Source organism: Mus caroli, chromosome 8 (assembly GCF_900094665.2).
Source record: "Mus caroli chromosome 8, CAROLI_EIJ_v1.1, whole genome shotgun sequence".
Taxonomy (NCBI): domain Eukaryota; kingdom Metazoa; phylum Chordata; class Mammalia; order Rodentia; family Muridae; genus Mus; species Mus caroli.
The window spans coordinates 9,770,397-9,782,550 of NC_034577.1; the positions used below are offsets into that span (position 1 = coordinate 9,770,397).

The window sequence follows — 12,154 nt, forward strand, 5'->3', positions numbered from 1 at the left end:
CAGTTGGATCTCATGGAGGCATTTCCTCAACTGAAGCTCCTTTCTCTGTGATAACTCCAGCTGTGTCAAGTTGACACAAAACTAGCCAGTACACGATAACTCAAAAATGTTATTTAAAAATGTCCCGTGCCTTATCCATTCCAGAGTATTTCCTTAAGTAAAAGTAAGGTCCAGCAAAGCTGTGTTGATGTGTAGACTGGTGCTGCCTTCCCCTGGGATGTGCCAGCCAGCTAACTCCTCGCTGGCACTCAGTTCTTCCCTTTGATCACTCACCTGTGTTTTCTGGACAGCTGCTGTCAGGTGCAGCTATGACAGGAGGTGCCAGGCCTTTGCACATTAGCTGTTAATTGTTCGTGTGGCTGCTCCAGTTAGGGGTGGTGTGAGAGAGCTGCTGTTTGTTGTCTCTGTGGTTTGCCCCCAGATTTCATTTCTGAAGAGGTGGAATCTCTGGGCTGGAACACATATCTGGTTACCTTCACTGCTAGTCGGGTTTGCCCAAAGCCTGNCCTGTGACCTCAAGGTTGACGGGAGCCCAGTTCTCACCCCATTCTCGGTGTTGTCTTTAATCTCAGCCTTTCTGTTTTGTGTGTCTGCATACACAAATGCAGTAGATTCAGACTGCCANTTCCTTTGGGCTACTGGGATGTGTCCTGACACAACCCATATCTTTTTGGGATTGTTAATGTTCTTACTCATTTGTATGACTTAAAAATATTTTTGGCAAGTTGTCTGTGTCATTTAAAAAGCAGCTGTGATTTACTTATCCTTCAGGACTCAATCATCTTACTTACTGTGTGATACTAACAATGCTGCGCTATCACCACTGACGTGCGGCTGCCGCCCCTTTCTCTCCTGTCTCCATCCTATCCTCTAAGCGCTGGTCTCCTTCCCCGCTGTCTGCTTCCCGCTAGCTGCCTCTTGGCTTTTTTATCTAAGTGGGGTCAGACAACATGTGGCTGATAGTGTCTGGCTTCTTCCAGCCTGATGCCTNCGGGTTCACATGTAGAGTGTGCCAGCACTTCTGGCCATTTGGTTGTATAGTGTCCTATGTCACATCCATTCTTACGAAAGTCTTCCTGGTCATGGCTTGCTCTTAATGGCAATTTTTAATAAACTGTGGTTTTTTTTTTTACTTCAATGAAATCCAATAGCAAGTGTTTTCTTTATGGTTAGCACATGGCATATCCAATGTAGATGTTCTGTGTTATCTTCTGCAAATACCATTGCTCCCCTTTCTCATTTAGATCTACGTTCCATCTGGGCTATGAGTTCAGTCTCTGTGTGAGGGGAGGGTTCATTTCTCACATGTACCTCTGAGGGCCACATGTATAAAAGAATCTTTGCCCATTGCTTCATNGTATAGCCTTTTCAGAATCTAAGTAGCTGTGTTGTGTATTTGTGTGTACATGCACTTGAATTCATTCTTGTGCCTATTGTGTGAGGTATATGTGTACATGTGCACTTTTGTAAATACATGTGGATAATGTATATATGTGTATATATGTATATATTTGTTATACATATATATGTGTGTATATATATGTGTGTGTGTATGTGTGTCTATTTATATTTGTGCATCTAGTGGGTTGGTGTGCACATGCATCTGTGCTTACGTATGCATGTAGGTTGCTCATACATGGTTAAGTTGTTATTTTGATTTGCCAGTGCTTTGCCTCTTACCCCATGCCTGCTCTCACACTGTTGTAGCAGACACCCAGTAGTATTCTGGCCCAGTCTTGAGCTCTGTGCCTAACAGAGCGAGAGTTACAGAACTGGTTCATGATGACCATCNTCCTCCCCTGGATCTACGGGAGCTCTCCCAGGTTCCTTGTCAGTGTAGTTGCCTGGGGTGGTTCTCTGTGAGGCTTGAGGTCAGTGAGAGGAGTAGCTTTCATGCTGGAGTGTGTACAGCTCTTTCCTGTTCCAGATAAGGAGAACACATTACAAATAGTCAAGTAAAGGTTGAGAAATATCCTCAATTAAAAATATCACAGTTGTCTAAGTGAGTGACTTTGAAATATTAGTTTTTCTCTCTTAAGGATGGCTAACTCAACCAATGTTAGTCTCTTGTGTGTGCTCTTTCTGGGGGCCCTCCTGGGACTCCCGAGGAACCTGTGTCTCTGGGGTGGTACTTGGGTGGTAGCTGTTCTTGCTGTCCCCTGAGGCTCTCCCTCCTGCTGGGTTGAGGCGTGTCTATCTGCGAGCACTCTTGACAGTAANTGTGTGACTGGGCAGTACCAGGTATGAAGCTGACTCCCTCATCCTCAGGTCACAGAGCTGCTGGACGTCTCCATGGAGCTTGGCTGCTTCCTGGCTGGAGCGCTGGTCTCTTCCCAAGGGCACATGGTCACCGAGGAGATCATGGCTTACATCGAGCCTATCCGTGACTTCCTGGCCATCATCTTCTTCGCATCCATAGGTACTCCCCGAGGCACTGCGATTCTCTCGATAAGTGTGCAAGATTTGTCTGTTATGTCTGTATATAAATATGCTTCCTTAGAGTCTGAGGCAAAGACTTATCTTAAAAGAGGGAAAATGGGAGGAGAAAAAGGGACAGGAATTATCCGGTTGCTTGTCAGTTTTCATCAGTGCAGAGGTNAGAATCCCAGTTGTGGGGTTCCTGAGGATGCCATGAACTGTGGGAATTGAGTGGGTTATAATCCTGGAGGTTGGAGCAGCAGATGGGAGACGGAGCCATAAAGCACCCTGGCTTCACTACTCTCTATTGTTGGATGCTCACGTGCCTTGCTGTGGTCTGCAGATTGAGTGCAGTCCCTGGAAGATGTGGAAACTGAAAGCCAGGCCTTATGATTCACATAGAAATACAGAAGGCTGTGCATAGCTCTGTCTGTAATGAAGGAGAGGTACACAGAGGGGAGGCCAGCAGTCATGAGGGATGAAGTGAGACTANGTACCAGCTGCTCTAGTGTTCTCAGTAGATTTGGGCCACAAGACATCAGCAGAGTGTGTGATGACCCACATAGAACATGACCCACATCTTACCTTTCTTCTGCACTCCAGCTTCACCCTATGACACCCACTGAGCATGCTGACAGCTCACTAGTTCTGACTCCCTGGCCTGCTGTTCCCACTTGATGGTCCATCCTTATTAAGGCAAGCTCCCATCTGACCCATTTCCATATTCCCCCAGCTCACCTGGCTACTGTGTGCTCACCCTCCATATCCTGCCATCTGGGGTCATTGAGTATCCATATGTTTGTTTGTTTGTTTGTTTGTTTGTTTGAGATGGGCTCTCTTTATATAGTCCTGGCTGTCCTGGAACTCAATATGTAAACAGACTGGCCTCAAACTCAAAGAGATCCTGCCTGCCTCTGCCTCTTGAGTGCTAGGATTAAAGGTATATGCTGCCACACCCAGCAAATATCTAAATTTTGGAGTGGCTTTTGCATATTATTTTTTTACGATTTACCTTGTTTTTTCATTATGTGCATGTGTCTGTGTGGGTGTCTGGTGCCCTTGAGACCAGAGATGTCATATACCCCTGCAGCTGGAGTTGGTTGTGAACCACCCAGTGTAGGTGCTGGTGACCAAACCAGGTCTTTTGTAAGAGTAGTACATGCTCTTAATTGCTGACTCATCTTTCCAGCCCTAGAATAGGCTGTTAAACCCAGATCTCTGCCAGTGTGTTATTGAACAGAAACACCTGCTTCATGATCCTCGAATCAGGTTACTAAGTCCACGTGTGTTTGCTTCAGTTCTTTGTGCTAAATTCATCAAGGGAATTCAAGTTCATTTCCAATGGAGCACACACACAGCCTGCCATTCCACCTCTGGTCCCTGGGTCTTTCTGTTCAGGGCTCTGGCCACATAAAGGACATCAGTTCCATCAGACAACACTGTAGCGGTGAGGTGAGTGAGGCAGACACCTGGTGTAGGAATGTTAGCAAGTCCAAGGACAGCTGCTACATAGAAACAGCAGCAATCCCAGGAAGCTAGCAGTTATACAGAAACAGTAGCAATCCCAGGAGGTGTTAGACAACAACAGTAGTGATCCACAGAAGCAAGTCCAAGGACAGCCGCTAGACAGAAACAGTAGTGATCCCAGGACACTGGCCAGCAAGTGTGCATCTCAAAAGGAATCACACTAGCAAGGCACGAGGAATGAGGAGCAGTTTCTGGCCCATGGTGAGGAAGGGCTTTCTCTGTTGAGGGAAGACACTGAGGCTGCTGGGGAGAGTAAGAGCTGTTTTTGAGGGGGCTGGAGAGATGATGGCTCAGTGGTTAAGGGCATTTGACTGCTCTTTGACCAGAGGACCTGGGTTCAAATCCCAGCATCGACATGGCAGCTCCTTAACTGTCTGTAACTCCAAGAGCTCACACCTTCATGCATGCAGGCAAAACACATAAAACAGAAACATTAAAAGAGCTGTTGTTGAGGCTGGAGGTTTCCTGACCCAGGGTTATGCGGGCAGCAAACATGGTGTAGATGTAGCACCGGATTTTGTGGCCCATCTTCTGACCATCGATAAGGGTTGATCCATGTCCCAACCTAGCCTGCCGCCTGTTTTATAAATGAAGTTTTACTAGGACGCAGCCACACTCACACACTTCTGTTCTATGAATGGCTACTTTGATGCTGATATTAGCTTGGGATGTTATTACTAAAGACCCCAGCCCAGATCCCTCAAACAATAGATATTTCTCTTACTCCTCGAAGTTTCTATAATGAAAACAATGTTCATAGATGCCCTCCTACTAGACAGAGTCCTGTCAGCTGGGGCTCACCCCTGTATCATCATCACACTTTGGTTACCTCCTGCAGACTGACTCCAGATGGTCCCCTCTCAAAGTTTCAGCCTGAAACTTTGCAGGNCATAGATAAGTCCATGGCATCATGGCTGCTGCAGGGGCAGAGATGGTTTAGGTCCTGTGGTGTTGCCCATGTCTCTAGAGAGCAGGGCTGCCGACTGGCACGTCCTACCGTCCTCATCTGGCTCTATGAGTGATGCAGCCACTTGGTCCTGTCCCAAGTGTTCCACCTCTCCTGGGCAAAGGAAGATTCTGCGACTAAGACGCCTCTGTGGGGCAGGGCCTCAGAGCTGATCTTCACACATCTTACAGCATCTGCCTTNGGAGCATCTCACAGACCTCACAGCTGTGGCCTGGCATTAGCATAAGGGCCATAAGGCTGGCCACGTACTCCGCTCGGCGTTTTTTTATTGACCTGCCTCTCTAATCCATACTTATAGAAGCAAGTACACTAAGACCAAGCAACCATCCGTCCAGTGTCAGAGCCTGCAGAGGTTACCTCACATTGTACCGAGCCCGTGACATCTGCCACGAGNGGAAACCACAGTGGCTGTACAGCTGGCAGCTCGTTCACCACCACAACCACACACACATCACTGACACTTGTGGCNAAGTTGTTGAGACGCAGATCTTCCTTATTGGGTTCTGGTTCTCAGGTGTTCCTTCACACTCATCCGGGCAAGAAAAAAAGACTGACCACCGAGCAGAGGGTCTCTGGGTTAGGGACCTGGATAGAGGCCTCAGCTACAGCGCAGGTGCAGGAGCTCCATTTGTGCACAGGCTAAACAGATGACATCATCCCAGGAGAACCATTGTAACTAGGGTAGGAAGGCTAGCATTCTCCAGGGGAGGACCTCAAGGAAGCCTGGGGACAGGATGGGTGAGAGCAATGCCCCACACACGGCATTCCATGGGAGAGACAGGCAGGAATCTAGGAAGCCAGATTAGGTGCCCAGTACTTAGGTCGTACTTGTCCCCTGTGGGCTCAACCTGGGGAATCTCCACCGCTCTGGTGGTTGTTTTTTCAACATGAATATCGCTGTAGCACACACTGCTCCTGAACGTAGTTACACCTATGTGAGTGGGCTATGACACCAAAAACATCTAAACTCCCACATCACCAAGAAAGTCCATGTGGGCTGGTGGTGCAGGTTTTGAGTGTCCANGCTGTGCAGTCGATAGGACTTATAGCCNGCTGGCAAAGGAGACCCCAGATGCTTTTCATGGCCTCAGGGGACTTGCGGGACATTCAGGAAGGTGGCAAGAAGAGGTGGGGTGGGGTCCACGGAAAGTCTGAGGTGGCTGTCTGATCTCTAACACTGAAGATGGGTCCCTAAAAGGGAGGCTACGTCACATGAAGCCAGCAGTAGAGGAGGGAGCTCCAAAGGGGCCAGGTGTACAGCTAGAGGGGCTGGAGGGCCAGGTGGATACGTACCAGAGTCTAAACCACTCTGGGGAAGCATCTCCCTGTCTCAGGAAGGAAGAAACTGTCTAGAAGGAGAGGGAGCATCCTTACGTCCGTGANTGTGAGTGAAGCAGAGACATCGTCTGCAAGAGGGGAGGGTGCGGACCGTGTACTGAGTGGTTGACTCAGGGCAGAGCCTCTGATGGGGAAGAAGGCCTCCAGGTACCAGTGTTCTCCTGAGAAGATGACAATGTTCCGAGTGGGCAGAGATGCTCCCCTCTGCAGGAACAGGGGACATTGAGAAGTACCTAAAGGTGCANTCCACTGTTTCCTCCTTGGCTGAACCAAGTGAGAAATGACAGACTGTGTAGATGTGGAACAGCTCCCGACCCTTCCTCCGGCTGCTGCGCATGCTCACGGTCCCTGGAAGAGGAACACAGCTTGCTGAAACACTCAGAAGGGCTCGGGTTTTAGTTTAATCCTCTGTAAGAACAGGTTTAACTAGGATGATAGAGTTGCAGATTCAGTTGCGAGCTATCTGGACCCCATTCTGAGGCATCTTGTCTCTGTCCCCCACAGGGCTGCATGTGTTCCCCACCTTTGTGATCTATGAGTTGACGGTGCTGGTGTTCCTCACCCTNTCCGTGGTCATCATGAAGGTATGAGACTTTCTCCCAGAACCGGCAGCCGAACTCTCACACAGGTTACACAGGAGAGCACTTCCCGTTAGTCCNCACTTCCAGCCAGCAGCTGCCTAAGTCCCACAAAGCTCCAGTGACACTTGTGTCTCCAAGTGCCACTGTGTGGAGGGAGACACTGCTGATCCATACCCTTGGCAGACCCAAGAGGGCAGGTCTGGGCCAGTAGCTAGGCTGTTAGGGTGATGTGTCNTTCAGAACTGAGGCGCTGGGAGTTTCCAGAAGCCAGGTCACGCAGATCTGCAGGCTTGCTCTGAACAATTCTAAAGAGCAGCCTGTGCCTCCTTCCTGATGGTGGCATATGTCAGCACGCAGAAAATGCAGTGGACATTTCCAAATGTCCATCCTCGTGGCTACTGATTACTGTGTTACCTGCCTGGTGCCTGAGTCCCAGAGTGACTGCTGCCTATTTAGCAATATCTGGTGAATTGCTAGTGCTGAGCTGCCTGGAGCTGTCCTGGCTGCTCGTTGGTGAACATCTCATGTGTGGACTGAATCTTCCTCTTGAGCACTTAATATGTAATGCTATTGATTCAACTTGCTGCGGGTGGGGGAGACTTATTTTCTGTCAATGAACCCAAGCCTTTTATTTTGCCTTCTTGTTCTAGATGAATTTAATAGTTTATCTATTTATCTTGTGCCTTCCGGGAGGGTATCTGATGTGCCACTGTGTGCACCTTCCCACTTGGTTTGTCACTAGAAGCAATGGTAGCCATTGGTGGTTTCCATCTCGGTTTTGTATTATGAGAGTTGTTTTTTCCAGCCTGTGGTCATGAATGGCGATGCGATAAACTACTCTTACAGTTTGTGTTGGCAGTGCTGGTCTTGTCTCTCATCCTGCCGAGGAGCAGCCAGTACATCAAGTGGATCGTATCCGCTGGGCTGGCACAGGTCAGCGAGTTCTCCTTTGTCCTGGGGAGTCGAGCACGGAGAGCAGGCATCCTCTCCAGAGAGGTGAGTGTCTATCATCTGATGGAAGTGAGAGCCCTGTGGAGCATGGAGTGCTGCAGTATAAGCAGTGAGGCTAAGAGTGAACCCCCACCCCCACCCCCTACCCCACCCCACCCCACCCCCAACGCCCTCCGCTCCTGACTTGGTAGCTCAGGCACACCAGGCCTCAGAGGCAGCAGCAAGCTCTCAGTGGGCGCTAAGCTGGCCTGGAAGGAAGCCTTCGGTGGGAGTCATGGAAGCTGGCTGCTTCCTTCTCATATAAGATGTCAAATTCCTTAGGTGGAAATAACCAGTTAATCCCACTGTTGTTTTTTTTATATTTGATCTTTGCCCAAAGGCCAAGAAGCNATGTCATTCTTCCTTACGGTAACTGTAATTAACAGGCTGTTATTTGTTGTGACGGGCTGTTATCTTGATCCTACAATAGAAGCTCCCACTGACACTCAGGGAGGCCTGTGCAGCATCTGCAGTTCCCAGGCTGTGTCCGTGTGTAAGGAGCGTGGGGAAGCAGCAGTGTGGGGAAAGGATGGATCTAGTCTGAGTCCCTCTGACTCAGTGTGTGGGGCCCTGTAGGGTTCACCTTCAGGCCAGCAATGGAACCAGGCTGCTACCCTGGAACTTACCAGAACTTACCACAACTTTCCGTCAGGTCGAATCCCAGTTCTTCCCACTGCAAATGTCCTCTCGCCTGTGGCGCTATTTCCCCCTCTTTAAAGATGGACACGCTTCTGGTTGACAGTGTAGCTCCCAACACTCAGTGGGGTCACACTGTCCACATGCGCTACTNGAGGTGTCCTCTGAAAATGCAGGACTTCCTGAGGCTCAGCGAGACACGCAGGCTGTGCGCTTTACCTCCCGAACTCTTGTGACTGTGCCCATTTGCCCATTGCAGGTGTACCTCCTTATCCTAAGTGTGACCACACTCAGCCTCTTACTTGCCCCAGTGCTGTGGAAAGCAGCCATTACCAAGTGTGTGCCGAGACCAGAGAGGCGCTCAAGTCTCTGACAACACCCNAGGATGACAGACTATGGGGTGGGGATCCTTCCGGGGGTTTCCAGTCCCGAGATGGTCTGCTGCTGTGCCTCTCCACTGGCTTCCCAGCTGAGACAGAGTAGCACGGACCAAGAGGCAGCGCCCTCACGCTTGCAGCGCCCTCACGCTTGCAGCGCCCTCATGCTTGCTTGCTTTTTCAAAGACTCTCCTGTCATGTTTAAGAATTTTCCAGAGTAATTTATTTGCAGTCAGTTGATTATGTACAGAGTTTTAACACTGCATTTTACAATCACCTGAACTATTTTGCCTGGATGTGCCTTTTTTAATGAAAATTATTAACTTCCATTTGTTAATTTATCAGCTTATGATTTTTTGGTAAAGAAGAAAAATTAGAAAGCCATTTTATTTATTGTACAATTATAATAGTTGGTCAAATATTTGTTATTAAACATAATAGCAATATGCGATTTTAATTTTATTCCTGAGCTTGGAAACTTACTTTTGATCTTTAAAACCCCAGTGTCCCCTTGCCTCTTGTCACTATTTTAAATAAAACATTTTCATGTTCATTTTTATTAGTTTTAATTTGATTTTGAATCACAAGAATATGCATTCTTAAATAAAGACCATTTATGATCAGGGTATAATTATTTGAAATTTACTGAGAATCTCATTTAAAAAAAAAAGATTTACTTACTTTCCTGTGGTTCTTTGCCTGCGTGTACGTGTGCATATGAGGGTGCCAGATCCCCAGGGACGCGCTTACAGTTATCAGCAGCCATGTGGGTGCTGGGAACTGAACCTAGGGGCTCTGGAAGAGCAGCCTGACTCCTAACCCATGAGCCATCTTTCCAGCCTCCAAAAATCTCATTTTATGTTAGATTTTTGTGTTGAACTAATCATTGGCAAAATCTCGCCAATGTTTTATAATTTTAGATTTACTTATGTGTCTGTATGAGCATCACCTGTGTTCCTGGTGTCTGAGGAAGTGAGAAGGGGGCTGGATGCACTGGACCTACAGTAATGGGTGACTTTGAGATGCTGTGTGAGTGCTGGGAACCAAACCTGGGTCCTTTCCCAGAGCAATGAGTGCCCTTAACTGCCCTCAATTGTCTCTCCAGCCCCAGCCAGTGGTTTTTTTTTTTATAAGAATCACTCATATGTCATCATATAGTTCTTTTTTTAAAAAAGATTTATTTATTGTTATATGTAAGTACACTGTAGCTGTCTTCAGACACACCAGAAGAGGGTGTCAGATCTCATTATGAGTGGTTGTGAGCCACCATGTGGTTGCTGGGATTTGAACTCAGGACCTTCAGAAGAGCAGTCAATACTCTTAACCACTGAGCCATCTCTCCAGCCCCATCATATGGTTCTTAAAAACCAAATGAATGCATTTTAAAGATGTTTTAGTTATCATGTACCCTAGAAATGAAGCCCTGACCCTTGCCAGGGCTCTCCTGAGGGGCGTGGTCACTCTCTCCATGGTGCTGTAGCTGGACAATCTGTTGGGAACTNGAATTTACTCTTAGTTTTAGATGCTGAGAAGCACAAGGTCAAAAGGCNGAAGGCTCTGTCCTGCCCTGGGGCTGTTTGCTGCATAGAGGATTTCAAGTAGTGAGGAGGGCAGACAGCCCAGTTCCAGGGGCTTGTTTATAATTAATGTAATTAACCCACCCATGAGGGAGTTCTCTCTGATTGAAACGCTTCTGAGCCCACCCTTCCGACACTGTTGTATTGGGGATTAAACTTGTAGCACCTGAACTCTGGGTCTGGAAACATTCACGAATAGGTGTTTCATTTTTCAGTTGCATACACTTTCTATTTTAGTTGACAGTTACAATTATATATGTGTATACTGTGTACAACATCACTGTTACTTTAAACAATTTCTCTGTATATACTGGTTTTCAGAGCTGGACAAATTGACCATATACTCTGAGGTAGAGGGACAGAGTATAAGGTGTGATTATGTATTTTATGTGTGCATATATAGATTGCAGTAATGTAAATTAAGCCACTGAGATCAATTGAAATACTGTGTCTTCTTGAAGTGGTGAACAATAGAAGCATTGGCTTTTAGAAAATGATGTTGCTGTCCTGAGTGGTGTCAGATGGCTGGTTCCATCGATATGCTAAAGGAGCAAGATATCCTGGCACAGCTGCTGGCCAGAAGTGGCTACAAGGTTTCGTGACTCCTGAAGAAGGCAAAGATTGCTTGGAGACAGTGTCAGGAGGAATCCTGGACAGAGAACTCAAGGATGTCAGTTTTGCTGCCTTCTGGGAGCTTAACCATCAGCTACAGGTACCGATGCTTCAGAGCACANTATACTCATGGAGGCTTTGCTGAGGTCANATGCAGCTCCAGGTATGGAGGGATATGCATCCAAGATGCTGTACTCCCAGAAGATATGGCAGTAGGACTGGGAAGGATACCTGGTTTCCCTGGCTTCCACCANGCCGCACACTGGTCATGACACACACTTGGGCAGGTCTGGAATATCTGAGGGNATAGAATTGGCACACAGGCTCACTAACCTTCCTGAAGTTGGTTCTAGAAAAGCCAAGGCTCTTGGAGTACCTGTAGACCCCATTAAGATGAAGGGGAAGAGAGATGTGTGCAGAAAGACCTGGTTGGAGCTGACTTCAGAATCCCCATTCTGAAGTCTGTAGGGAAGGAAGATGACTGGAGTCATATTCCTATCATGTCCCCGGAGCCTGATGATGACAAGACCCCTCACAAAGGGCTTTGTGTTCCTGCAGGGGCAGGGATGATAGATGGAGCTGTAGCTAGCACTTCCAGGTAGAGAGGAGGCAGTGTCNAGAACAGGGACTCTTGCCTGGAGGGGAAGATGCTGAAATAAACACAAGACACAGTGTCCAGGGTCGTCTCCTACCTAGCTGGACTGGGCCAGTCCCTGTTGTAAGGACAGTAGTAAGGATACTGCTCTACACAGGAGGAAGTGGAGGAGACCTAGACCATTCATTGAAGGGGATTTACAGTGTGATGATGTCACAGAGAAGCAGGCCAATAGGCACAGATTATTAAATTTACCTCTCCTTATGGAATTGAACTTTTTCCCCACCTTCCTTTCTCCCTCTTGCTCCGGCCCCAGCTCGCTCCAGCCCATAGGTTTTATTACTATTATTATTTGTTTCTCATTACAGATGCTTGTGAGCCACCATGTGGTTGCTGGGATTTGAACTCATGACCTCCAGAAGAGCAGTCAGTGCTCTTAACCGCTGAACCATCTCACCAGCCCTGGTGTTGAACTTTTATTGGGAATTCTTTTTCCCAAAAAGTTTATTCTTGAAAGGTAGATTATAGGCACCTTC

At 47.7% G+C, this 12,154-nt stretch overlaps 1 protein-coding gene across 2 annotated transcripts in view; it reads left to right on the forward strand.

Moving 5' to 3' along the window:
- Tmco3 (transmembrane and coiled-coil domains 3) overlaps window positions 1-9,387 on the forward strand; it is a 33,090-nt gene extending 23,703 nt beyond the window's left edge. For both annotated transcript variants that reach the window (XM_021169925.2, XM_021169926.2), the window contains exons 10-13: window positions 2,269-2,419; window positions 6,755-6,834; window positions 7,678-7,827; window positions 8,717-9,387. In XM_021169925.2, coding sequence (XP_021025584.1) covers window positions 2,269-2,419; window positions 6,755-6,834; window positions 7,678-7,827; window positions 8,717-8,830 — 495 coding nt within the window. In that variant the 3' untranslated portion in view covers window positions 8,831-9,387. The remainder of the gene's footprint in view (window positions 1-2,268; window positions 2,420-6,754; window positions 6,835-7,677; window positions 7,828-8,716) is intronic.
- Window positions 9,388-12,154: the final 2,767 nt, after the last annotated feature.